The sequence below is a fragment of the Mytilinidion resinicola genome (genome assembly GCF_010093595.1).
Source record: "Mytilinidion resinicola strain CBS 304.34 unplaced genomic scaffold BDZ99scaffold_4, whole genome shotgun sequence".
NCBI classification, from domain to species: domain Eukaryota; kingdom Fungi; phylum Ascomycota; class Dothideomycetes; order Mytilinidiales; family Mytilinidiaceae; genus Mytilinidion; species Mytilinidion resinicola.
This window is the reverse complement of record NW_022985440.1, coordinates 1,698,666-1,724,869: the sequence shown is the minus strand read 5'-3', so window position 1 is coordinate 1,724,869 and position 26,204 is coordinate 1,698,666. Positions and strand designations below refer to the sequence as shown.

The window sequence follows — 26,204 nt, the reverse complement described above, 5'->3', positions numbered from 1 at the left end:
CCGCGCCAACGCCGCCGCCGAAGTGGCGCGCAAAGCGCAGGAGGACGCCGACGCAGCAGCCGCTCACAATGCTCTAGTGGCCGGGCGGGGAGCGCGCGCGGGACGGCGGTTCGAGAGGTTCGAAGGGACGGTTGTGCCGGCGCCGAAGCCGAAGCCGAAGACGGCGGTGGGGGCGAAGCCGAAGGCGGCTGCGGCTAAGACGAAGACGACGACGAGGCCGGCGAAGAAGGGGGAGGCGGTGCCGAAGAAGGGGGTTAAGCCGAAGAAGGATCTGGCGACGAAGGCCGCGAAGAAGGTGACGGTGTATCTAGCGGATGAGAGTGATGAGAGTGAGGGAGAGGGGGAGAGCCAGGGGTCGTCGGTGCTGTCGCGGAGGTCGGATCTGCCGAGTAGGGCGGGGAGTAATCCGAGTAATACGGGGAGGAGGATGACGAGGTGAGGCGGGGTTTGAGGAGGTGTTTTGAGGGGGCAAGGGGAGGTTCTGGTATCGAGGAGGTAGATGCAGGGTTGTACATCAAGATCTCGATGTTCCATCTCTGACGCAGTCGTTTTTCTTTTTGGTTTGGACGGGGTGTGTATCGATATTGTTCGTAGATGTATCAAGTCGTTTTTCAAAATCTTTTCATGAAGAATGAGTGGTTGTTGATAGTTCACGTGCAGGAGTTCCCCTTTTATCCCAATCAATGCCCAAGGCTCGCACGTCGATAAATTGCACCGCGCCCAAATTCTGGATTTTCGTCAAAGGATCCCAAGCAGTGATGCGTTTCTTAACAAAAGTAGTGAGAGCAGCATCATCGTTGATTTGACCTAGGACATCGAACGTTCCTCCTGTTTAGCCAAATATACACTCCCACTAAACGCGTCTCTGATTGATGGAAAGAAACAAGAACGCATTGCATGCAAAAGAAGCCGGTGAGTTCGAGGCAGTCATAGAGTCTGTGATATCTACCTGCTGTGCCCGAGCGCGGACGTCTTGGAAGTCGAGAAGGGGTTAGAATGGCGTCTTTTTGGAGAGCTCGGATGTGATGAGAAGTAATGAAATATGGACTGTGCTGCTTTATGCATGGATCCCGATCGTATTGCTTGAGAGTGAAGATGCGGGCTGGAGTCGTTCCCCGGATTCATTGAGATTTAGGTGGCACGAAGATTCGGAAACAGGCGACGAAATGAGGCGAAAGGGTAATGAGAATAGGAAAACGGAATCATCAGCTTTCATCATTGGCTTCTAGGTACCAAATGGACCGTGATGTTGTACCTGTTGTTCTGCTTTGCTTCAGCGGCGGTACAAGGACAAGTAGTAGCACTTCGACGTCCTTGCATATCACCTTCGGTACTCAGATTTGACCATACTGATACGGAGATCAGCCACCTATTTCAGAGACTTGTCAAAGCGCGATCTTGGCAAGAGCTGATTATGTCCCTTGCATTCCGAATAAAGCAGTGTCGTGTCACGCTTGTAAACCTTCTAGATTAGCAATCGTACTCTCGTACTATATTCCACGGCACGTGATGATGACTGCAGAGGTGAAAGGAAGAATCCACTCGAATTTCTTGACCATAAGCTTCTGGCCTTATCTCGCAGCACCTACGCTATTTTGGCAACGCCATATCAATTATGAGAGAAACCAAAGAGACCTATCGTGGTTTGATCAAAAACCCAAACTCCGAATACCGCCTATCGCCTGCCATACTCAGTGAGGTCTGTGTGACTAAACGCCTTGCTATAGCATTAGGAAGATGAAACATCTCCAAACTAGACACCCGCTACTTCAGGGTCAACGTCGAGATTCCAGTCGATCTCTGAGCCCTCTCCGTAGCGCTTGACCAGCCATTCATTCGTCTTCTTGAAGTGACCGCAATCGAACTAGGTCAATATGTTAGCCCAATTCGAATATTGGTAACCGTAGCATCTGGAAGGTGATGTTACTTACGAAACCTTTCGACGCGCTGAGCGGGCTGGGATGGACACTCTTGAGAATATAGTGCTTCGTTGAGTTGACCTTTGACACGCTGGCTGCCGCCGAATTGCCCCAGCAAAGGAACACCACGCCATTGCTCCTCACTCTGGACACTGTCTCGATGACTTTGGACGTCAATGCCTCCCATCCCCTCCCCTTGTGAGAGTTGGCGTCACCTCGACGCACAGTCAGGACAGTGTTGAGCAGCAGCACGCCATGGTCCGCCCAAGGGGTCAGCAAACCGGAGTTCTTGGGCGGTGGCTTGAAGTCTGGGTAGTCCTTCGTGAGGGCCTTGTACATGTTCTTCAGGGATGGAGGAGCCGGCGTAGGCGGCCGGACAGAGAAGCAGAGGCCATGAGCTTGATTGGGACCGTGGTAGGGGTCCTGACCGAGAATGACGGCCTTGACGGTGTGGAGTGGTGTGTGACGGGACCTACGTGAGATATGATCAGCAATTGAAGATGCAAAGCTAGTGGCCAAGCTAGGCTGCAGAGAGAAGAGAAATCGACGAAGAAGTGGAAGTCGTACCAGCTATACACGTCTTTCATGGGAGGATATACGGTTCCACTCGCAACCTCCTTCTTCAAGAAACGCTTCAGGTCCAGGAAGTCATCCTTGACAATCTCATCCTTCAGCTGAGCAAGCCAGCTCTCATCGAGCGTGTCAATCTCCAGCTTCAACAGCTCCTTCTGCTCATCGGTGAGTTTCTCAACCCATGCAGCTTTGTTGAACTTGGGTGGAGCAGCGGCAGCCTTCGTTGGGTTGGGCTTGGGCGCGCCGAAGAAAGACGTGATGCTCCCCTGGCCAGCGGTCTTTGCCTTCTTCGCGTCGGTGGCGAGTTCTGCTGCCTTGCGCTTGAGGGACATGATGGCAGAGTAGGGGGAAGTTCCAATTGGAATGGGGGGATGGTTGGGGAAAGAGGAGACGCGGGCGGCGACGCGCTTTAAACGTGGTCGGGGATTAAGTGCCGGCCCGTGCTGTTTCTAGGCGGCAGCCCCAGCTTTCGGCCCCCACTCGCGTGAACGTCGCGAAGAAACGTGCTGACGCGCCATGCCGGTTACGTCACAGTCGCTGGAAATGGAGAATAGCACGGACGGTAAACAGGCGACAGGCAGGCGGCATGGGCGTTTGTTTGCTGGCGAAAGCTATGAACCCCGATGACCTCAGAGGTGAGAGTGCAAGTACATAAGACCTCACTACAGCGCAGTGTGTCCTCGTTCTATTCAACCACAACCCAATATCAAACTCTACATTACACTGCAAAACTCCTCCGAACCAATTAAGATGACTGAAAACACGAACCCGGCCAACTTTGCGAACCGCCCGACCGAGGAGGTCCGCGAGATTGCTGCTATGGGTGGTCGGGCCAGCCATGGCGGAAAGGGCACCGACACTGAAGTGAGTGAACACTATCAACCTGCGTGGTCCTTCATGCGACTGTGTAGATGCTGACCTGCGTGAAAAGTCGCACCCAGACCGCAACCCCGATGGAACCTTCACCAAGGGTAGCGAGCTTGCCAAAGAACTCGGAGCCCAAGGCGGCCACCTCAGCCATGTCAACGATGGTGCTACTCACCCCGATCGCAATGCCGATGGCACCTTCGCCAAGGGCAGCGAGGCTGCTGGAGAGGCTGGCATCAAGGGTCGACACGCAGCCCACCATGCAGTAAGTATAGAAAAAACCCATACAAGAATCTGTTCCTGATAAGAGGTAGACTGAGCATCCCGACCGCAACCCCGATGGAACCTTCACCAAGGGAAGCGAAGCCGCACGAGAGGCTGGCATCAAGGGAGGCCATGCGGCCCACGAATATCATGCAGTAAGTGTGATGGTCCCATGACTTGAATATGCTGTTGACTAGAAGCAGACTGAGCATGCCGACCGCAACCCCGACGGAACCTTCACCAAGGGCTCTGAGGCCGCCAAGGAGGCCGGAGTCAAGGGTGGACATGCAAGCCACGGCGCGGCTGTTTGAGCTGTTGATATGGGCATCGATGAGCCGAGCTTATCATGAGATGACTGTTTCCTTTGTTTTGACGGAGATGGGACCGAGGCTAGCATGAAAAGTGATGAAACCAATGACATTCTCTCATACCTCACGGTCTCGTTACGAATTGAAATAACAAATGATGCAATGTGATGCAGCTCTCGATGGATACAAAGAAGATATGAACTGTGTGGCATAGGACGAGGAAGGTGGTGGACGAATCAGTGATGGGAGTGAGACTACGAAGAGGTGGGCACGTCTATCGGTTCCAAGATGGGTAGGTCTGACCTTTTAGCGAGAGATATACCTTCTTACCTAGGAACCCCTTGGAGCGGCACGCAGGGCATAGAAAAGGTGGCATTCCAATTCTACGGCAAGCTGTCTCCTGTGTACACCTGTCTGCCACGAGTATAGAAGCAAATCTGAACGGCGGTTTTGAACAACTAAAACCGTTCTGCCCTGATATTGATGTCCTGGTACGTGGCAGGAGGATCCCAATCGACTCACGGAGTGCATGTGGCTGATGGTTGGGGCCATGAATCCTGTCACGTCGGAGTCTAGGCCTCCAGATGCAGCGAAGCCTTGATGCAGGGGAAGATAATGACAAGATAACGACTTGCAGGAGGATACAGACCACAAGAAGCCTCTCTCTCGATCCGTATATTCCTCCTCTTGCTTTGAAGTACTTAGACGTCGATTTCGAGACTAGGTACGTTGTTACCTTTATAGGTTGCGAGCATTTGATGGAAGATATCCCGACTATCTGAGATTGGAGAATAACTCAAAAAATGTGGACCAGTGTGGAGTGAGGGGTCCAAGACCTTATGCGCTGGAAACCACTCCCTGCTCTCAAAATCAGCCACCAACACTCCGATGCCACGATGGCGGATCCTCCGAGGCAGCGTCACGCAGGTGGGTCAGACCTGCTGTGCCGCCGGATGGCTTACAATGTCTCCGGAAATTGACCCGGAGAATGCAGCAGTGCCCAACCGGCGTGATGATGGTAATGTTTTCCATTGGGCAGCTTTACTCTTGCTTCTCGTGTCCTCTGTACTCAGCTGTCAGCGTCTTCGCAACGAGGAACGTGGAGCAGGGAGCCCGAGGATCTATGTGTCAGACAACACAGCGATCAGCGCATGTCGCTGGGCAGGGGAGAGACAAGGTCGGTGAGCGGTGGGTGAGCGGGAATCTTCATTGGGGAGGTTTGTCGTCGCATGGCGCGGCCGTAAAGTTGAGAGTTGAGATTGGCAGAAGCCCGCAACACTTCGCTGCTTGATATCTCCACGACTATTGACGGTATGAGGATGAAAGCAGCGCTGCTGGACTCGCAGCAGTCCGTTCTATCAGATGGCCCGATCAGCCAGCTCCAAAGCCGGCAGAACATGCTGAAAACTGACAGTGACAAGCAAACAGAAAATTCTGCACTTTCCAACCTTGCACTACTCCATTAACGGGGATGATCTGAGCCCAAAGCGAAGTTAAAGCCCACCACTCGGGGTCGTCAGCACGACTGCAGCTTGGGCGGCGCGTGGTGGTGATTGGGGAGGTGCCTGATGTGTGGACCAGAGCCCGCCGAGTCGGCAAAGGCGGTGGCTTCTAATCCCATCGACCAGGCCCTCGGGGACAACCACCACACTCGATCCCTTCTGCTGGGAAACCGTCACTCCCGTTGCGCACCGGCCCTCCCTCGATGCTTCTGCTGCCGTCAACATGTCTCTGAGCGTCCCCCTCCAGCATGAGTCGGATGACCCGTCGTCTGGCGAAGCCATCAGCCCGCGCTCCATTATCGAGCCCGACGTACGTCCTTGCTTTGCAGCCTCTCCCACCGCCCCGCCGCTCACCCAGCTAACTCGCCTCTACATACAGTCTGATCTGTCGGAGGGCGCCCACAGCGACTTCACGTTGGTGTCCCTGACGCACCCGGCGTGCTCAATTGCAGTTGCTTATGACCATACAGAAGCACAAAGTCGGCCAACCAGAGCATCTTTGACTACGTTCGCGAAAATGGCAGGACTTATCACAGGTACCAAGCAGGAGGTACGCCGAGTCCCCTCAACAACACCACGGGTGTTTCGTACAATGAATCTCTGCTGACAGCCTGCTAGCATACCCGTTCCCGAACGACCAGGTAAATTTTACTGCAAGCATCCACGTCCTCAGGTTGTACTGATATGGACTGGAATAGTCGGAAATTGAGCGAATGGACCTCCTGTACGAGATATTGAAGGTACTGTTCAAGGGAAAGCCCCATTTCGCCCCACTCAAACACCCAAGGAAGGTTATGGATATCGGGACGGGCAGTGGTAAATGGGCTATAGAAATGGGTGAGTGCATGGCCAAGTCCACGTTTGGGTAACAATGTTGACATTTCCAAGGCCACAAGTACCCCAACTGCGAGGTATGTAGTCAGTTGGCCCGTAAGGACTAGATTCTGATACACCACAGATCACCGGGACAGATCTCTCGCCAATACAGCCGGAGTGGTAGGCAAATCCCGTTACGCGTGGAACCATACTTGCTTCTAACTACTCCAGCAGGGTCCCAAATAATGTCAAATTTGTCATCGACGACGCAAACGAGGACGATTGGATGGTCGAACCAGATTCCCACGATTATATCCACACCCGGGTGCTGCTAGGCTGCTTTCAGGACTTCAGGGAGATCATCGCAAAAGCATACAAATACTTGAAGCCCGGCGGGTGGATGGAGTCGCAGGAGTACATGTCGACCGTTTATTGCGACGATGGCACCATGCGTACCGACAACAAGTTCGCCGAGTGGACAAAAACTCAAGACCAAGCAGCGATGTCGATAGGTCGGCCTCTCCGCATTGCGAACAAATTGAAGCGGTGGTACGAGCAAGCGGGATTCGTAGACGTGCACGAAGAAATCTTCAAGCTCCCTGTGAACTCGTGGCCAAAAGACCCGCAGTTCAAGATGCTTGGCCGGTTCAATGAAACGCAAATATATGATGGTCTACAAGCCTTCAGTTTGCAGATGTTCCAAAAGGGCTTAGGATGGACCAAGGACGAAATCGAGGTTTACCTCGTCCAAGTCAGAAAATCGCTCTCAGATCGGACCACCCATGCGTATCATAGAATGTAGGCTTTTCCCCCGCCGTGCTTGTGGGCTTCTTTGCTAATACATCTTCTAGTTACGTCGTATGGGGTCGCAAGCCGACAGAAGAAGAGCTCGCTCAACGGTGACCCCAATCATCTTTCTAGCATCAAGCATTCATCTAGCCACGACTCTAACGAATTTCTTCTATTTATTCTCCAGCATTTCAGCGGCGTAAAAATTGGATACATGGGCGGTATTCGAGGTTTACTCGAAGTGCCGTTGCAAGAAACCTCTCTGGCGTGGGCGCAACGCAGCTATCGTGCTAATACCAACTCGCATTAGGCAGGCCTCAATGCGCCTGACGGCCTGAGCAAACATCGGAGGATCTTGCCAGTCATACGAAGGATGGAATAGTAGCGTTATAAGGGCCGATGCGGACAATTTGGGGCGTGGTGGAAATGCTGGGCTTCTCTTGCCGTGGTAGGGGTTTTCGACACTCCCGCATAGGTTTATGGCCTAGATCTATGGAATGTAAAACCTACCTCCGTAGTCAGAGCAGTATCAATAACAATCTCCAAAAAGTCATTCGTATTGCCAATGTCATGTTGGTACTAAGATGCAACTGATTTGAGTTTGATCTTGGATAGAATCCCAGAAGTGCTGGCAGGCGCCAGGAACTCGGGGTCTGATGGATCTAGGCCTTCATATCGCATTTCGTATACGCATGCAGAGTTTCGTGAACAGGGAGGGGGGGTCTCAACTGACAAATTCCGGGATTGTCTTTCTCCTTGGTTCACGACAAACGAACACCTGCCAGAGTCATGTGACGAGCATCCAAATCAAGTACCTCCTCGGGGAAGCTCACTTGTCTCTTATTGGCCAATGAAACCTCACGATAAGGTTATCCCACGCTTGCGGGAGCGCGGCCAGAAGCACTGACTCCAGGGAGGCCCTATTCAGCCACAGCGCGCTTCAGGTTACATGACACCTGCTCCATCCGACGCCTGACAACGAAAAAGCTTCGTTCCTGCTCGACGAAACGTGCAATACGGTGTCAAGACGAAACAACACTCTTTGCAACAGACGCAGCTACTAATAGCATGTTTGCCAAACGCGCAGTGTAACGACGACAGCGAAGAACGACGTAGAGCTGACAAGTGGCCGCCAGGAGATCTACACGTCGACAATAGCGCGTGCGAGGACTCTGTCACCGCAGAATGGCAGGAAATTGTTTGAAAGAGCCCGCGGAGAAGACGCAACTGTGCAGTGTGTGGCCTCGAGCGTGAGGTTGGGATGCTGATAACGCCACGAAGAGACAGCTGCACACGTTCCGAGATAAGGCCAACTGGGCGATCTCCAATTTCGACGCCCCTGGGCCAATAACGCCCCCGTTGTTTCTTTTTCCTTCAAAATTACGACCTGCTGGAAGTGCAGCCATCACCGGTCGCGAGTGCGCCAGCGTCATCTTTCCGGCCAGTGGCTTCTCTTGCCTTAGCATCTCTAGATCTCGCTCGGGACTGTTAGCCAGCCGACTTTGCATCTTCTAGGCTAGCTACGGCTCCTTATCTGGGGAGCATTTGTATTAGCATTGGTCCTTGCACGCTGCTCCCACGGCGGCGCATCTGGGCAGACGTCTTGAGGTCTAGGCTGACGGTTGGCTTCTCAGATCTGTGCATGGGTGCTGTCCGCGGATTCGTGAGATCCAAGGCCTGAGCAGAGCTCCGGAGAAGCTTCATATTCTGTCCCAGTAGACAGGTTCCCCCCCATGGTTATAAAGCGGCACAGGTCTCAGGGCTGTCGTATTCGACGCAAGGGCATCACTGCATCTACTTCAACCCGCAATTTCCTTCGTCGGCATCCTCCATCTCTCTTGTTTGACCCGTCCACTAGCATCCCCTAGGTCATACAACAATCATCAGGATGGTCAACATCGCGCTCCTCTGGAAGGCCCCGGAGGTCAATCCAGTGAACAAGAAAGCGAGATCGATACCCTTCTTCAACCCAATCAACGTCTATGGACGCGTCTTCTTCTTCGCCTGGTTCGGTTTCATGATCGCATTCTGGTCGTGGTATGGTGAGTGATGATGCTCGCTTGCATACGCTTGTCTATAAGAATCCGGGCTAATCTGGGGTGCAGCCTTCCCTCCGCTTCTGTCGGATGTGATTGCAGGGGACATCCACATGAAGCCGTACCAAGTGTCCAACTCGAATATCATCGCCTTGACAGCAACGTATGCTTAGTCCCAGTCCAAATCTCTCCTCAAAGTAAACCTGAACTAACAATCTCACAGTCTGCTTGTTCGTCTAGTCGCCGGACCGTGTTGTGACCGCTTCGGACCCCGTCTGACCTTTGCTGGATGTCTTCTTGCTGGAGCTATCCCTACCTTCCTTGCAGGAGCGGTTTACAATGTTTCCGGTCTCTATGCCCTTCGATTCTTCATTGGCATACTTGGTGGCAGCTTCGTTCCCTGCCAGGTATGGACTACTGGATTCTTCGACAAAAACATTGTTGGCTCAGCAAATGCTCTGACTGGAGGACTTGGTAACCTTGGTGGTGGCATCACCTACTTCGTCATGCCCGCTGTCTATAATGCTCTCCGGAAAGACGGTCTGACCAAGCACGTCGCCTGGAGAGTCTCGTTCGTCGTCCCGGGTATCCTGATTGTATTCATCGCCGCCATGCTAGTCCTTCTCTGCCCCGACTGCCCTACTGGCAACTGGTCAGAACGACAAACTGTCGTGGAAGCTAGCTTGCGGCAACACAGCGTCGCCGGTGTTGTCGATGTCCCAGGCCACATCTCTTCTGAGAAGAAGGAGACGGGAGCCTCGTCTCCCACTCAGTCCGACGATGAAAAGAAGCACGGGTGGGCAGATAACGAGGCTCAAATGAGTGACCAAGCCATGCTCGACACTGCCCGAGGCGACGTTATTCAGAAGCCGAGCACGAAGGAGATCATATTCGTCTGTTGCTCGCCTCAAACCCTTGTCACTGCAGCCGGATACTTCTGCTCTTTCGGTGCTGAGCTCGCCATCAACAGCATTCTCGGAAATTACTACCACAAGAACTTTCCCAAACTCAGCCTCCAGGAGACTGGCAACTGGGCTGCCATGTTCGGCTTACTCAACGGTGTAACGCGACCTCTTGGTGGATACGTCTCCGATCTTGCATACCGCCGAACGAAGAGCGTCTGGGCCAAGAAGATCCTCCTCCACACCTACGGCGTCATCACCGGCTGCTTCCTGATCGCTATTGGTGTGCTCGACTCCAAGAGCCAGGCAACTATGTTTGGTCTTGTTGCTGGTACAGCATTCTTCCTCGAGGGTGGTAACGGTTTGAACTACGGCCTTGTCCCCTTCATCCACCCATACGCCAACGGTGTCGTGTCCGGCTTTACCGGTGCGATGGGTAACTTTGGTGGTATCATATTTGCCATCATCTTCCGGTACAACGGCAAGAATTTTGGCAAGACGTTTTGGATTATTGGCATAATACATATCGCCATCAATTTGGCGGTGTCATGGATCAAGCCGATTCCTAAAGGTCAAGTTGGAGGCCGCTAAACCTCTTAGTCGGAGACTTTCTTTTCATTTGTTGTATTGCTTGCGAGGTATCATGATATAATGGTATAAGGTCTGTAGTTTAGAGCTGCCTGCTGTCTTTATTCTAGCGGCCTTTAAGATATCCAACTTGTATATGTTATCATTTTCATGTTCAATGTACTTGGAGCGCTTGTGATACCAGCCTCTACATGCTTAATATCAACAGAGTGAACCTTGAGCATCCTCGTCGCCAAATTCATACTCCACTCGTTGAGCACGTGATTGATGACAAACAAAGCATGTTTAACCGAGTGCTAAGCTTCGTGGACCTCATTGCTCAACTTTCGCTCTCGCCTCCACCAAGTACAAACTAAAGCCCAAGGTTATACAACATGTCTTTCGCGCGAGGAGAGCGATTTGAACTTAATCTTGACTCCGATGATGAGGAACAAGATGCGCCACAAGGGAATCACGAAGCTGCTGCACAACCACCGCCCATCTACGACTTCGTCGGTGATATCAAAGAGCGCGTATCAACCACAGCAAAGCCTCCAACAGCCCCAACAATAAGAAGCAGCAAAAATGGGTTCCCGACGCATAAGAAGCGAGACAGAGTCTCTGCATTCAGGCAACAAAGAGCTACAAATGCGACTGCAAATAACCAAACTGCGCCTGCAGCGTCAAGGAACTCTGAAGTACTCAGACGCGATGGCGAGCTAACACGCGAGGAAACCGAGCGGGAAAGGATAGACCGAGAGAACAACCAGCGCCTCGCTGAGATGTCACCGGAAGAAATAGAGCAAGAGCAGAAAGAGCTCTTCGAGGGCTTAAGCCCAGCACTCATCCAGAGGCTCCTCGGACGCGCCACCATCGACGATGGGCGGAACGAAAACGCCTTCGACTCAGTGCTACCCTCTACTGATCCTCCTAGATCCCCCCCAAAACCTAAAGCCGAGCCCTCCAACAGAAAAGTCACATTCGACTCCTCCGTCTCTGATATACCTCCTCCTACCGAACCCGCCGCCCCTCCATCTCCACAACTACAACCCACCACAGAACCAACCCCCGCCCCCCCAAGCATCCACTTCCCCCAATCCCCTCACCCACCCGACCTCGACCCTACCTCCTCCACCTTCCTCACAGACCTCCACGACCACTACTTCCCCTCGCTCCCGCACGATCCCTCCCGCCTCGCCTGGCTCACGCCCCTCGACCCTGCCGACACATCCTCCCCATACCATCCCTCCCAGAGCGCGCTGAACCCCTCCGATCTCCGCTTCGGCTTCAACGGCGCCCTCATCCCGCCCCGCATGGCCGCTGCTATACCGACGACAAAGGGCCTGCACCACCACGGCGACGCGCCCGAGGCGGCGGGGTACACGATCCCGGAGCTCGCGCGGCTGGCGAGGAGCAAGGTGGCTGCGCAGCGGTGTGTGGCGTTCCAGACGCTGGGGCGGGTGCTGTATAGGCTGGGGAAGGGGGAGTTTGGGGTTGAGGAGGGCGTAGTGACGGTAGATGGGCCGGTGAGGGTGGCGAGGGATCCGGGGTTGGCGGGGGATGATGAGGAGGATGAGGGTGGGGAGGGGGATAGGGCGGAGAGTGTGGGCTCGGCGATGTGTAGGGGGCTTTGGGAGTGTGTGGAGGAGGGGAGGGTGGTGGAGACGCTGGTGGATGAGTCGGAGAGGGAGGGGGGCCATTTGACGGCGAAGACGTATGCGCAGGAGGCGTTGTGGAATTGGAGGAGGGGTGGGGGGAGGAAGAGGAAGGCGGTTTGAGGGATGGTACTGGCGAAGGAGTTTACTCGAAATCGCATCTAGCAAGTGCTGCGTTGAGTGGATGAATACGTATGGGTTCTCTCAGCCCCCTTTGGTCTAATTTGGGGCTTAAGGGATCCTTGGACCTTCGCATGACTTTTCCCGTCTTCCGTAGTCTATCGGAACAAACAAGATTAGGTACACAGAGGCTTGTGCATAGGCTGGCAGAAACCGTCGATCGCAAGAAATAGCTTACCGTTTCAGCTTGGGCAAGGAAACAGACTATTCAAAAACCTTTCAACCGGGTATACCTCTCTAGAAAAGAGCTTTTAAACTTGCACTTCGATCTGATCAACTCAACTTTCAAAAGCGCCCGTCAACCCGTTACGAGAATAGCGAGGGTTTGACGATCACGTGATGCAAGGGATCGACGATGCGTCAGCCCCGGTCTTTGCTGTCGCTGCTGACTGGCGTCTTTTGCGAATTGCTAGAACCTTGGCACTTGCTTCCTCTTTAGAATTACCGAAGGGGGATGTGGAGGAATCGTACCAAAAAACCGCCTTAAAGCTCACTCACGATGACGATAACATGTCGAAAGTGCCTACCAAATGCTCCCTGGTCTAACACCCGCTTTCCACATTTTATTTGGGCTTCTTGGGAGGTTTGCATCACGATTTGTGTTCAGCACCTGGTTTTGGTGGGGAACGCTAGGGCCGCCAGTCACCTTGCTCTCGATGGCGCCTGTCAGGCCTGATCCGCAATTTCTAACAGGTAGAGTACTTGAGTAGGTTATTGTATATGAGGGTGTTATTGTAACGTACCCTGCGGGTGAGCTGCCCATGCGGGCGAGCTGCCCAGTCCGTGCACCACTAGAAATTCAATAATCTAACCTTAAATAACTCTACAACCACCTAATAAAAAGTTATACAAATTTAATATATTATTCTTATATATATAAATACTTAGTATATAGAATATAGAGTCTATCCTTATAGTAGTTAGCTAGTAATAAAGGGTAAGTGTCACGATAGCGCTACACGCAAGAGGTCGAGGGCTCAAAGAGGAGCGTTGATTAGGTGCTATGTACAATGCTACGTGGAGAATCAAGACGTTGTGTAAGGAACAGGAAGACGGGAGACGGGCCACCGGATATAAGGGCGTGGCCGAGCGCGTGGCGTACGGCCTCTATGCCGTTTCGGCGCGTGGCACGCGTGTACGCGAGGTCCTTACCAGATCAGGTGATAGGAAAAGGGGGCAGCCGGTAGGTGGCTGGAGCGGGACAGGATAGGAAGCGGAAGCGAGACGGGAGCGGAGCAGGGCAGGCAGAGCAGGAGGCCGGCCAACGGTAGTAGGCCGGTGCAGATTGCTGGAGTTGTAGCAATCTGCGGCAGAATTTCGGTAGGTAGGGTGTCGCGGTCGATACCGTGACAGTAAGGTCTAAAATAGGGGTCTAAATTTAATAATTAGTTAACTACTATAAAAATAGACTTTATATTCTATATACTAAGTATTTATATATATAAGAATAATATATTATATTTATATAACTTTTTATTAGGTGGTTGTAGAGTTATTTAAGGTTAGATTATTGAATTTCTAGTGGTGCACGGACTGGGCAGCTCGCCCGCATGGGCAGCTCACCCGCAGGGTACGTTACAATAACACCCTCATATACAATAACCTACTCAAGTACTCTAACGCTATCACGCCCTTTCGCCCTTTCACCAGCGCCTGAGGTAAAGAACATTAACCCAAATCACAGTCTGTGCATCCAACAACACGAACTTCCAAGTAGGCCTTGAGCTATTCGAAAATCACAGGATCCGAACTGAGACCGTGAATTCGGATGACGGCATCGATCTATACGGGTTCGACTATCAGCTGCCACATTGCACAGAACTCGATGACATTGAACCCGCTGACAATCTATCAAATGAACTGCCAGATGCCGGCTTCAATTGTTCGAATAGATCCCAATCCTTCGAACGTATCGAAGATGATGTTCTTCTTGCACATGATTACTACGGGCTTGACGAAGAATCCGCGTTGCTCGGCTGGGATAGCAGCCTACCTCCAATGAAGGGCGAATCAAATCAATTAACCTTTGATCTCTCTACATCATCCGATGTCCTCGACAAGTTTCTTCCATCAGAAGATAATCTACAAGTTTCCAACCGCTTCGTATCCCTAGCAGATATCGAACTTCAACCAGGGGACGACCAATCCCACACGGAATATCTTCCAACGGTCCGCTCTACTACTAGCATCCAACCCGCGTTTTTCCATGAATCGACCCTTGATAATCAACGCGTCCTTTCTAGCGATTGCGCTTTATCAAGCTCCTGCATTCGTCATCCGCATTGGCAAGGCGAGGAATCCTCCCAGGAGCAGGCTCGGGGGTTAACCATTGATGGGTCACTCTTACGTCCAACTAGCAAATCTCATTCGAGACCGCCACCTCGAGGAGCAGCCTCTCAAGGCTCGATTGGGAAGACCAACCGTAAACAGCAGCCACCAACTGCTCCGATCAAGGCCTGGTTCGAAGCCCATTCATTTCGGCCGTATCCAACCAAGGAAGAAGAACAATCCCTCATTGAGCAGACTGGCCTAAACATACAGCAAGTCAAACGATGTCTCACAAATTTGCGAGCACGTACAAAAAAGAAAGGTGCTTGAAAATTTTATAGGTCCCCTAAAAAAAGCTCCCTGCTAACTTGGTCATAGGCGTGGTCATCGCTCATTGCTCGTCGCCCTCTGAAATCCAGTATGAATACACGGCGAATGACAACCATCTTTGCAGGGATTTGCTCACGAGTCGAACGACATCGACAGGAGAATGGCTCGGCATGCCCGTCTCTCCAGCTGAATCGCAAAGTTCGCCGAGTGGCAACTCACTGACCACAAACACCTCATCTCCTAGAGTTTTGGAAGAGGGCTTGAGTGGTAGCCTGCCCATCTCCTCATTTCCACATCGTGGTGATTCTCCAAGAAATTTTCCGGCGTCTCCTCCAGGTCTACCGCAATTTCAATCTTTGAACATGGGAGCCCTGCGCAGTGTGCCTGGGAGAAAAGGGAAAAAGCCACTCATACCTCTACCCGTTATGTTTGCTGGGGAATCAACACCAGAACCGAACACGATCTCAAATAGCCTGCCATCAGGTCTGCAGAAGCGGATTTTCCATTGCACTTTCTGTTTCAAGCATCTGAAAGATCGCTACGAATGGAAGCGCCATGAGGCTTCTGAAGTCTTTGCTACCAAATGGATATGCATGCCACAGAATACCGCCGTATCGAACGGCACGTGTGTCTTCTGCGACACGGCACCCACCTATATGCCTTATGCTTGCGCCCACAACATCGAGCCATGTTTAGCTAAGCCTCTTCACGATCGGACATTCGGGAGAAAAGACCAGCTGAAGCAGCACATCCAGCAAGTGCACTTGCCGCCTGACCAAAACCCTCGAGCTTCTCAGGTGCCGACGAGAGCAAAGAAATCGAGGGCCAGCCTCCAGATTCCGCCTTTGTGGAAGCTAGACTGCAATGCTATTGATCTCCGCCCTGGGGCCCTCTGGTGCGGATTCTGCAAGACAGACCTCGATACTTGGACACAGAGAGTGGAACACGTCTCTGCGCACTTTCAAAACGGCGCTACCATTACGGACTGGTTTCCGAAAGCTTTTTAGACCACCCTCTCAGTTGATATCCGCTGTTTTCGTTCTCGGCGCACCCACGCCCTTTATGACTTTTGCAGCGTGCAACATCCTTCTGCTTCACGTGAGTAGGATACAAACTATGATTTCCTTCTGCACTAAATGTGGCTATCAACACATATGCACCCTCCCCGCTTTTTCCAGCGCTTCTAGCAATTTCGGCCTTTACAGCGCAAACTGTTGCTATCATGTCTTTCATTAGCCCTGTCCCATCTGCTTCTCATATCCCAATGTAGCAAAATTTCCATTGCGTTCTTAGCGTTGTTAGATCTTTTTTTTTGGGGGGGGGGGAGTTCGCGGCGCTACTCATATTCGTGGTTTTCTGGCGGTATTTATATAGCCTCTACAATGAACAAGGCTAGAAAGCCATGTGTTTCATACAGTGAGCTCATGTGATGATCATAGCCTAGTATTCCCCAAATTCCTGATATAACCATCATAACGCCTAGATGGTGTCGACAAGAACATCCACGGCATGCATGTAACTTCTCATCAGTGCTGGACCCCTCATTGACATTTTTGGATGGCATCGATGTTCAAAACACGACTCGACCGCGCCAGCAAATCATATAGACCAGTAGTCTCGATACTCCACGTGAGTTTGATTAACTGGTGTTTTGCGTTACTAAGTTAGGCCCATCAGCGCCAGGTCGAAGATTGAATTAAAACGTCAAACGTTACATGTAAATCTCAAACATTTTCACAAACAGACTGATTCATTGACGTCTAGAATGTGTATTGAATTTCGAGCCACCGCCAGTCCGTGAACCAGCGATGAGTCCCGCAGGACGAGATCCAGTAGCCATGAGAAAACACCGGTATGCCATCTCCAGCACACAATCGCCCAGAGCACTTTTTCTGCTACCGCAGCACCTATTTCTTCGCCGACTCCTTCTCATCAGCCTTCGCCTGGGCGCGCTTGGCCCGCACACCCACAAGCCTGGCCTCGGAGCGCGCAGCACGCAGCGTCTTGTACGGGCTCTCGGTCTTCTCGACGGAGCCGATCTTGGCCTCGGTGAACTCGATGACGTTCTTGATGGGCAGGACCGACGCGATGGAGGAGAGGGTGTCGCCCTTCTTCGCGGCCTTGACGTCCTCGGCGGAGGCGTCACCGGTCTTGGTCTTGCCGTGGCGGCGGGGGAACAGGATGAGGCGCTTCTTGTATTCCTGGAGACGCTCGACGTTGGCCTTGAGGCTCTCCTCGGAGATGTTCTGGCGGCGGCTGTTGGGGGGGTTAGGTATGGGGTTGGTAGGGTGGAGGGACGGCTGGCACGTACGGGTCGACGGAGATACCGATGGTGGGTGCGAGCTTGCGGGGGATAGCAGCAGCCTGAGTGCGATTAGTTGATGCCGCTTTACATTATAAAGAAGTCCCATACCTTCAGCTCAGCCAAGGTGAAGCCACGACCAGCGCGCACGCGGCGGTTGTACTTGATGGTCGGGCATCGCACAACAGGGCGGAGCTTGTCGACGGGACGAGGAGCTACAGCCGCGGCTTTCGCAACACGAGCATTGCGGCGGCGCAGCTTGCGGCCTATGGACCGTCAGACTGGGGGGTTCGATATTGAAACGCAGACTCGAGGTCGCAGTTTCGCACAGGCGCCACTGCTCTCAGGATATAAGAGGGGAATTACCTGGCTGATCGAAATGGCAGCGCACACGACTGAGATTGTCAGCTTGTGGTTCTAGATGAGGAGGGGAAGTTTTTGGGGGTGGGCTCGATTTGGCCGATGAAGACGTACCGTTGCCAGTCCTTGCTGCGGAGATTGTTAGCATTCTGTGTTTCGATAGTATCAATTCAAGGACATACTGGAAGTGATTCTTCTGAATCTGCTGGTTATGCTTGATCGCCATTGTGGAGGTTGGCGCGGATTGTCGATGCTCGAAGTTCGAGAGAGCGGCGGGTTGAAATTGAAACTGTGGTGCGAGTCCGTGCGTTGTTCGGGTCGCGCGTTTACATTTCTCCGATATCAAGCTTGGCACGCTCTTCACATTGGAGGCCACGACAAGTATTCAAGAAGTTTGAGAATCGAATCTCTCATATTCAGCGCTATATACGGCCTCGAATCTACCTAGGGCTCTATCCTCCACTTTCATCACCATCGTAGATCCCATGCCCCCATTATGGTCGTCAAAATCCATAGCCTTCCACATGTCCACGTTGAAACACCAAGGGAACCCTATAAAAAGCCCTATGAAAAGTGGCGTCAGAAGATCCGGTCTCCGATGCTCCAGAGACGCCAAGATATCGAAAGTCGCTTGTGACCATATCATATCGATCACTCAAACAGACAGTTGTTCTGCTAATCCCTGAGCAAGCCTCCAATGCCCAGCCCCACTCCCTCATTCAATCGCCCCCTCTTAGTTGGACTCCCGTGCACATCGGTACCATCTAGCCTCCTCTTCTCATGCTCGTTCGGCCTGTTCACTCCGGGCTTCTTGACCTGACCGAAAATCTTGCTCTGGATCAGGCCATTTGAATATCGGTCCTGTGATGGCGGGGCTGACATCTTGGTCTTTTGCGACGGGGTGCGGCGGAGCATGTTGGTTGCCATCTGACTCGCCTGGGACTCTGGGATCTCGTCTTCTGAGACTTCGTCGTCGTCTACGCTAGACGCCGTGATGGTAGAGTTGCTGCTTTCTCGACGAGCGTGCTTTTGGGGATACTGGATCGGAGGTGCTGATTGTGGTACAGCGTTGATGGCGTTGAAGGTAGGCGGTGTGCGTGGCACAGCGAGGTGTGAGTGGTTCGCGCGTGGACGATTTGGTGTCTGCGGTAGAGACGACATTGACTGAGCCCCTCGAGTGTGGCTGAAGCGTTGCTTTGGTGGCTGGGCCCTGGTGGGAGTGGACGGCGCTGTGGCTGTCTCCTGGCTAAGCATTTTGTCTGCAAGAAGTAGTGCTTCGAATGGCTGCTCTCTGAGCGGAGGATGCGTCCTTCCCGTGTTACGATGTCGTGGAGTGCCTATGTTCGACCTAGGGGGGCTGGCATCGTTCATCTGGTCGAGGAAGGGCAGGAACGGAGCGATGTGGTCCCTATTCTTTCGGATGCGCCCTCTCAGGCGGTTGTTCTCTTCCCGCAGACTTGCTAGTTCCCCGTCCCGGTGCTCAGTGAGCCTCCGCTGGTGGTTGAGCGCAGCTTGGAGCCCATCATTCTCGTGCTGCAGCATTTGGCAATCCCTAGTCAATTCGTTCATGAGAATTGCATTCGCAGGGCTAACGGCCGTCTCATGGAAGCTCTGCGCGGGAGACATCATCGTCGTTCGCCGTCTCTCCTCGGCTTTTTGTAGAACATCGACTTCGGCCTGGGTCATGGCAAGTTCCACAGCCATTCGATTGGCCGATTCTCTACTCTCAATCCACAACATGTTATGCTGTAGCTTGTAATGTGCAGCGCTCAGTCGAGCGTCCCGTAGCGCAGTCGAAAGCTCTTCAACCATGGATCTCAGCTCCTCGGCAGACGCATTGGTGACTTGCTCGGAGGTAAATAGAACGGTTGACGGCTCTGCCACGCCGGGATTCTTGACAGTCGGTGGAGGGGACGATAGGTGGGGGGTTGGCGGGGTTGGAGTTCGAACAGGAGCGCGCGTGGGAGCAACCTGCGAGGACGGCGGCGGCGTCATTGAGGAGGTATTTGGAGGTGCTGGCGATGCGAACTTGGCCCTCTCGGGAGTGAGAGCAATTGGCATGGCTGATGGCACCGGGGAGGTAGAGGCAAGCTGGCGTTGCGGAGTAGTCGGGCGGGAGTTTGGGGAAAGCTCAGTTGTAGATATGAGCGAGGCCCGCGCGGCCTGCGAAAGTTGTGCCTGGGCGTCCATATTGTTTTGCGAGGGCTCCAATGGCGCGACTCGGTGGTCCAAGCCCCGGACACGTCAGATATACAGGCAGCTAGGAGCGAGTCGCAGCGCAGCAAATCCGCGAATTCCCCACACGAAAGCAGCGTCGAGCCAGCAGGCGGCAGCGGGGCGAGCGGGCGGGCGGGTGGTTGGCGCAAAGGTGCAGGACGAGGCCAGTGGTGGTCGCGGCGAGGTTTGCGCGATTTCAGGCGGGCGGGGATGTCGCGTCGCAGAGCGCGTTGCACCGGACGATGGGGCGAGGTTTGCGACTGCAACGGCCACGTCTGCAGGTTGGGGCTCGCGGGTCCGACGTGTTGCAAGAAGGTGGAATTGGGGAGCGAACGAGGTTGTCGTTGGCGCAGAACACACCCAAGGCCTCGAGCCGGTCGCATCCCCGCCAGATGTGGTTAAGCGTCCGAGGCCCCGTTGTATGGGCAACCAGCGGCCGACCATGAGACCTACTGCAGCTGAGGCATTCGTACGCGCTGTATGGAGGTGTCAGGTATGTCTAGCTCTTCGTGCTGCTTTCTGCAGGAGTCAATCCGCTGTATCGCGCGTGCTCTGTTGTTTCAGGAAAGCACGTGACCGAGACATTGATACGAGATACTTGGGAGGCACCGGTAGCATCGTTCCCGCTGGGTTTGTCAGACTTGGAGAACAGATATCCCGTTGATTGACTGAGAAGGAATAACAATCTTGCTTGAGGGTGTTGGATTGATGGTTGTGACATGAAGGCGTATGGAAGTCTGCCGGAGCAAACTTGTCTAAGACCCCCTACGTAGTTGCAAACTCCCTTTGACATATATCATGGTCATGTGACTGGGTTTTCCACCTCTGAATGCCGGTCAAGCATCACTGATCCGTGGTCGAGCAGGCATCAAGTAGTTCGTGGTACTCTGAGGTCACGCTTCTATTTGCAGGTCAACATGATCAACATGACCCCTTTCGGCTGCTGCGATGTTTCCCCAGCATCCGCCGCTGCACACAAATCAGCTAAAGATCGCCAATTCACCGTCTGCCCGCAAATCGGAGCACCTGCCGCTCGTTGGCCGTGTGTTTGCCGCTCAAGCCACCCACAGGTCCCCCCATACGGCTTCCCTGCTCCCGCTCGTTCAAGCCCAAGCTCCTCCCTTGAATTGAACGCGCCTTGTGTTGACTTTGATATTTCCATTCGCAGCCTGGTTACACCTCCATGCTGCTGTTACAATGGAGCCGTCGTCCTTCTCCTCGTCCACCTCCAGCCGCCCATCTGGCCTCCCTCGACCCTCAAGGCTGCCTGTGCTGAGATCCCCAGCCAGCAATTCGCAGCTCAAGCCACAGCCTAAGCCCGCACAGCCCTCCGACACTCTAAGAAAGAAACCATCCGCGTCAACCCTGTCCCGTCCAACACGCCCGGCCTCTACTTTGATATCTCAATCGAACTCTCGACCCTCTTCACAATTGACCGCAAAGAGATCCACACCCTCTTTGGCCGCGAAGAAGACTACAACCGACGATGGTGTCTTCAAAAAGCCAATTGGGAGGCCCCCATCGCGACAAAACCGACTCAACAACCCGATATTGCCTACCACAAACAACGAAACGAGAGAAAACGATAATCTTGGTTCACTAAATGGGTTTCGAGCATCCTCGCGGGCCTCTTCGCGGGCCTCCTCAAGACAGGGATTTAGGGACGGAGAACAAGGGATAAACCTCCAGGGAGACAATGGAGAGGTGGAATTGAGGCCAGCGGCCAGGAAGTCTCGACCTTCGTTGTCGGACCGGACAGTCGAGAGTCTATCCCAGCTAGATTCACCCAGGCAGAAAGGCAGGAGGAGGTCAAGTTTCTTTGCCACGGAGAGTCCAATGGGGCCTCCTGCCAGACCTGCGTCCGCCCTAGGGAATAACATGGGCCGGCCAGGAACGAGCGACGGAACCTTCGGCACAATCTCGCAGTTTGGTCCTTCTACTCCTTCGAAAGCCCCAAATTCGAATATTGGACAACCCAGAGGGTCACTGACAGCTCCAGGCAAGAGGAGTGTCAGTGCCGCCTTACCACGAAGTGTTGGGACCCCAAGTAAGCTAGGTCTTACTACGAGGCCTACATCGACCCAACCTGCTTCTCAAATCCAAAGTATCAAGTCTGCGTCAAAGGCCCGACCACTTAGCATAAGCACGACAACGGCCGCGAGAACGCTACGGCCACGCGCGAGCATCAGTGGACTATATGGACAGCCACCTTCAGGCGGGAGAACTCTCAACCCACGTGCGAGTCTCAGTGGGCTACATGATCGAGCTGGACTAACTCCAACTCCAACTACTCCATCTACACCTGTTACGCGTGGGGGTGTTTCTAGCGTCGAGCAATCTCCTGAGTTGTCGGCTCGGAAGGTTTCTCATTCGTCGGCAGCCTTAAGGGAGCAACTCTCAAAAGCTAGGGCAGCTGCTCGGCGGTCAAATGTAGGAGGAGATGTTTCGGAAATAGCTCCTGATGATACTGAAAAAATTGAGCTACCAGTTCAGCAACCGACGACACCGCTGAAGGTATCTTCCTTGTTAGCTGAGCCACGAGACCAACTTGCCAATGCCAGTACGGCTGCTCGACGGTCGAATGCAGCAGAACAAGTCTCAATAATGCCGCTAGTTAGCACTGAAAGTCCAAAAAGACCAGCTCAGCAGCCGGTAAGGCCCTTAAAAATGTCTGCTTCGTCGGCAGCACTACGGGAACAGCTCGCAAAAGCAAGAACAGCTGCTCGACGGTCGAACGCAGCAGAACACATTTTAACAATAGCCGCCGACGATGTTGAGAATATCGAGGTACCGGCCCGACAGCATACGAAACCCTTGAAGGCCCCAGCAAAGCGTCCTACGAAACCGAAGGCTATATCGCGCCCCGCTCCTGCACCGCCGTCCGATACAGACCAGAAACCAGTACACTCATCGGCTGCACTACGTGAGCAGATCGCAAAAGCGAAGGCGGCCAAACGGGCAGCAGCGGCAAAGGAGAAAAAGGAGGTATCCACACCACCACCTAAAGCTGTTACCGAAAGCGAGCATGCAATTGTACCAGACCCCGCAGAGATTGCTACGTTTGATTTCGGGCTTGACGCAGACCCTTTCAATCAGGGCCCTAAGGGCAGTGTTTCGCTGATGCGAAAGCGAGTGGACGCTGCTAGACTTGATGGGCGACTCAATATCGCCGCCATGGGCCTGAGTGAGGTACCTGAAGATGTGCTGAAGATGTACGAATTCGACGCCGATAAGTCTTATATGGCTTGGGGAGAGTTTGTAGATCTCACAACCTTCATCGCTGCTGATAATGAGCTCGGAACTATCCCCGACGAAATGTTCCCCGATGTGGACGTGCATACTATCCTTGATGACATCCCAGGCCCGCAATTCGGCGGCGTTCAGAATATTGACCTTCATGGAAATTTGCTACCTACCATACCGCTCGGCCTGCGGCGCTTGCCCCTCACCAAGCTCAATCTTGTCAGTAGACATACCCTTTCTCTATAGTTCGATCCTAATGAGTACGCAGTCTCGAAACAAGCTCACCAATGACGCCATGGGCATCATCTCGCAGATCTCATCACTTAGAGATCTCAAGCTCACCGAAAACAGTTTGCAAAATAGCCTTCCGTCGAGCATTAGGAATCTAGATCAATTGGAGATCCTCGAACTTCAAGGAAACAAGCTAACCGATCTACCGGAAGAGATGCGAGAGCTCATCCATCTTCGCACTCTGAACGTCTCTCACAATAAGCTCGCCTCCCTTCCTGCGACTCTGTTCACCGTGGTCTCCCTAGTAGACCTCATCGCCACCAACAACTCCTTCTCCGACTCCTTCTTCCCTGAAGATGTTCAAACTTCTTCTCTCCAGACACTCAACATCTCTTCCAACGCTCTCACCTGCCTCACGACCACCACCATCTCCCTACCCGCCCTAAAAACACTCGACATCAGTATTAATCGCCTCACTCACCTCCCTGATATCGCATCCTGGACCGGCCTCGATGTTCTCCGCGCAGGAGAGAATAAAATTACCGCACTTCCGCCGGGTTTCACGTCCTTGATGGAGCTTAAGATTGCGGACTTCAGCAGTAATGATATGAGGGTCATCGATGAGAAGGTCAGTCTTATGGACGGACTAGAGACCCTAAACATAGCCGCGAATCCGTTGAGGGATCGAAAATTTTTGACTATGGATACCGAGAGCGTTAAGAGGGAGCTGTTCGGGAGGATAGATCCAGCCGAGGTGGAGAAACTTAGGGGAGGAGATGGGGCAGGGGATGTGGAAGAGATTGGGAGAAGAGGACCAATGATGGTTTTTTAAGGGTATGGCGTTCATTCCGGGGGTATTTGCTAAGGTTCCTTATTCAGGCGTTTCAAGGGCGGAGGGGGCTTGTTGCAGTATGCTTGGGTATTGTCATTGGATTGGTATTAAGCTGTGTTGACTAAGTGGTGTAGGATTAACATGTTTAATAATTCTCAAATCACTACGATTTGCATACGGTGAGATGCAGGCATTTATTTGAGCTTTTTTCTTATCGCCAATAAAGTTCTGCAATACGATTACTAAGTGTCCCAGAAAGATCTGCTCGTTCATAACTCAATTCCCAACTCTTTCGATCAATGTCTCAGTTAATTTCTTTGCTCTAGGTGACTCTTCGCACAAGCCGAGCCTATTCGTGGTTATATGCCTCGTCCCGAAGAGGTTGGATCGTTCTACAGGTCATCGAGATTGAGGTCACATATCTCTAACCAGTATTCCTCGTTCTCCGAGTAGTTTTCATCCACCTCTGAATCGGTCCCCGACTCAGCTTGCTCCAACTCGGCCGCATCAGTGGGATCAATGTCCTCGAACACCAACCCATTTCCATCGTTTTCGGAGTCGCTCCCATCCTTCTTCGACTCACAGTCGTTTCCATCCACTTCTGAATCGGCCTCAGGCTCACCTTGCTCTAATTCGGGCCCTTTCCAGGCTCGATGTCGTCGAGCTCCGACTCATCTGTGCCGTTCTCGGAGTCGCTCCCATCCTCCTTCGATTCGGCAGCGTCATCCTCCTCGCCCTCCGACTCAGTCAATTCAGCATGGTTGCCCCAAGGGCCCCACATGTTGAAAGACCACCGGCCTGCCAACCAGTCCGCCCGAGGCTTCTCATCAAAGACTTCCTCATATAGTTCTTTCAACCTGTCCATATCTCTGCGAGCAAAGTAGATGCCGCGCATGGCCTCGATCGCCGAGCGCTGATCGAACATGTGGTTGGTAACCCCTGGTGCCCTCGCTCGCCGTTCGCACAGCACAAGCCTGCAATATGGACACATATTGCTCGAGTTGCCGACTTGGTTAACTAGTTCTCTTAAACATTTTCGATGAAAACAATGTTCGCAGGCAATAACCACCGCATCCAGGGCGCCCGTGCTTTCGAGGCAGACGCCGCAGTCTTCAGGCTGGCCTACGTAGGGTTCTGAGAACGCCTCGATCTGGATCGCGTCCCCAGCTGGCTCGTAAGTCTCCTCAGCTGTATAGCAAGCCAACAGCATGGCGACACCCTCGTTCAGCTCACCCCGAAGCGTCTGGCCCACCTCCCACATCCCATTGAGAATAGGCACGATCGTCGAAACCATATTGAATTGTTTCGTATCCAGACGCCTCTGCCTTGCAGTCTCCAGCCGCATCTCCTCGATCCGCCGGCGCAGCTCCTCGTCCCGCCGGAATGCGGTTGGGTTGGCAGAGTATGCGCTTAGCCCATCGATGCTCTGGTCGGGGTGCGAGGGGTCCACGGTATACCGCATCGCCACCTGGAAGTTCATGAGGGAGATCCAGAAGGTCTCTGCTGGTAGCGGCATGGATGCGGCGGTGATGTCCGCGCGGGAGAGATGGAAGAATGGGGATGTTATGTGCTTGAACTGGTCGGCTGGGGTCTGGTTGCTCGCGGTGACTTGTTCGAGGGCGCTGTGGAAGGAGGACCAGAGTCGGAGACACTGGGCGAGGGAGGCGATGTAGTTGGTTGACATTTCGGGGTTCGGTTGGATGACGTTGCGGCGGCGGTGGTGGTGGTGGTGATGTGGTTGTGTGGCTGGGTGGGGGGGTTCAGGAGGTGAGTGGAATGGTGTTGCGAGATTTTGGAGAGAAGACAAGACGTTGGGGGGTCTTAAGGTAGGTGGTGATACGGCCCACCATGCGAAAGTGAAGGTGTGGGGAGGAGTGTAAGTTCCATCCTAGTGATATTATTTTGGAGAGCGAAGGACTAAAGTGAATGTATATAGGGCGATAAGACTCGAATCTACAAGTGAATATTATGGTGGAAGGACATAGTTAGGTAAGCATATCAGTCTATCACGTCGATTCATCGAAACATCTTGTTAACGTAAGG

General features: G+C 53.1%; 11 protein-coding genes across 11 annotated transcripts; 6 read left to right on the top strand and 5 right to left on the bottom strand.

Annotated features, from left to right (window-relative positions):
- Positions 1-3: 3 nt before the first annotated feature.
- Positions 4-573, bottom strand: BDZ99DRAFT_459979 (uncharacterized protein). Its single transcript, XM_033719280.1, has one exon. It carries the CDS (start codon positions 532-534, stop codon positions 64-66), a length of 471 nt encoding a protein of 156 aa, XP_033581245.1. The 5' UTR covers positions 535-573; the 3' UTR covers positions 4-63.
- Positions 574-1,469: 896 nt separating this feature from the next.
- Positions 1,470-2,893, bottom strand: BDZ99DRAFT_495798 (uracil-DNA glycosylase). Its single transcript, XM_033723402.1, has 3 exons — positions 2,487-2,893; positions 1,932-2,391; positions 1,470-1,864 (listed from the first exon to the last, which is right to left on the bottom strand). The coding sequence occupies exons 1-3, from the start codon at positions 2,822-2,824 to the stop codon at positions 1,754-1,756; spliced, it is 909 nt and encodes a 302-aa protein (XP_033581244.1). The 5' UTR covers positions 2,825-2,893; the 3' UTR covers positions 1,470-1,753.
- Positions 2,894-3,034: 141 nt separating this feature from the next.
- Positions 3,035-4,070, top strand: BDZ99DRAFT_459977 (uncharacterized protein). Its single transcript, XM_033719279.1, has 4 exons — positions 3,035-3,356; positions 3,424-3,624; positions 3,674-3,778; positions 3,827-4,070. Exons 1-4 carry the CDS (start codon positions 3,243-3,245, stop codon positions 3,932-3,934), a joined length of 528 nt encoding a protein of 175 aa, XP_033581243.1. The 5' UTR covers positions 3,035-3,242; the 3' UTR covers positions 3,935-4,070.
- Positions 4,071-5,681: 1,611 nt separating this feature from the next.
- On the top strand, positions 5,682-7,152 carry BDZ99DRAFT_473371 (putative Trans-aconitate 2-methyltransferase; the record flags this gene model as incomplete). The annotated part of the gene is made up of 8 exons (XM_033721824.1): positions 5,682-5,743; positions 5,904-5,983; positions 6,052-6,074; positions 6,132-6,270; positions 6,322-6,344; positions 6,392-6,429; positions 6,484-7,047; positions 7,101-7,152. The coding sequence occupies 8 exons, from the start codon at positions 5,682-5,684 to the stop codon at positions 7,150-7,152; spliced, it is 981 nt and encodes a 326-aa protein (XP_033581242.1).
- A 1,774-nt stretch (positions 7,153-8,926) lies between these two features.
- BDZ99DRAFT_567937 (nitrate transporter CrnA) lies at positions 8,927-10,706 on the top strand (the record flags this gene model as incomplete). Its single annotated transcript, XM_033727742.1, has 3 exons — positions 8,927-9,080; positions 9,144-9,237; positions 9,298-10,706. The coding sequence occupies 3 exons, from the start codon at positions 8,927-8,929 to the stop codon at positions 10,565-10,567; spliced, it is 1,518 nt and encodes a 505-aa protein (XP_033581241.1). The 3' UTR covers positions 10,568-10,706.
- A 232-nt stretch (positions 10,707-10,938) lies between these two features.
- On the top strand, positions 10,939-12,635 carry BDZ99DRAFT_437156 (uncharacterized protein; the record flags this gene model as incomplete). Its single annotated transcript, XM_033717570.1, has 1 exon — positions 10,939-12,635. One exon carries the CDS (start codon positions 10,939-10,941, stop codon positions 12,319-12,321), a length of 1,383 nt encoding a protein of 460 aa, XP_033581240.1. The 3' UTR covers positions 12,322-12,635.
- Positions 12,636-13,928: 1,293 nt separating this feature from the next.
- Positions 13,929-16,360, top strand: BDZ99DRAFT_495793 (uncharacterized protein; the record flags this gene model as incomplete). The annotated part of the gene is made up of 3 exons (XM_033723401.1): positions 13,929-13,948; positions 14,121-14,968; positions 15,025-16,360. 3 exons carry the CDS (start codon positions 13,929-13,931, stop codon positions 15,981-15,983), a joined length of 1,827 nt encoding a protein of 608 aa, XP_033581239.1. The 3' UTR covers positions 15,984-16,360.
- Positions 16,361-16,514: 154 nt separating this feature from the next.
- Positions 16,515-17,864, bottom strand: BDZ99DRAFT_437153 (ribosomal protein L13e; the record flags this gene model as incomplete). Its single annotated transcript, XM_033717569.1, has 6 exons — positions 16,515-17,232; positions 17,288-17,340; positions 17,390-17,544; positions 17,645-17,673; positions 17,753-17,767; positions 17,821-17,864. 6 exons carry the CDS (start codon positions 17,862-17,864, stop codon positions 16,884-16,886), a joined length of 645 nt encoding a protein of 214 aa, XP_033581238.1. The 3' UTR covers positions 16,515-16,883.
- Positions 17,865-18,030: 166 nt separating this feature from the next.
- On the bottom strand, positions 18,031-19,963 carry BDZ99DRAFT_459974 (uncharacterized protein). Its single transcript, XM_033719278.1, has one exon. It carries the CDS (start codon positions 19,826-19,828, stop codon positions 18,314-18,316), a length of 1,515 nt encoding a protein of 504 aa, XP_033581237.1. The 5' UTR covers positions 19,829-19,963; the 3' UTR covers positions 18,031-18,313.
- Positions 19,964-20,772: 809 nt separating this feature from the next.
- On the top strand, positions 20,773-24,381 carry BDZ99DRAFT_495790 (uncharacterized protein; the record flags this gene model as incomplete). Its single annotated transcript, XM_033723400.1, has 3 exons — positions 20,773-20,897; positions 21,145-23,317; positions 23,367-24,381. 3 exons carry the CDS (start codon positions 20,773-20,775, stop codon positions 24,159-24,161), a joined length of 3,093 nt encoding a protein of 1,030 aa, XP_033581236.1. The 3' UTR covers positions 24,162-24,381.
- A 408-nt stretch (positions 24,382-24,789) lies between these two features.
- Positions 24,790-25,845, bottom strand: BDZ99DRAFT_495789 (uncharacterized protein; the record flags this gene model as incomplete). Its single annotated transcript, XM_033723399.1, has 1 exon — positions 24,790-25,845. The coding sequence occupies one exon, from the start codon at positions 25,843-25,845 to the stop codon at positions 24,790-24,792; it is 1,056 nt and encodes a 351-aa protein (XP_033581235.1).
- Between the last annotated feature and the right edge of the window lie 359 nt (positions 25,846-26,204).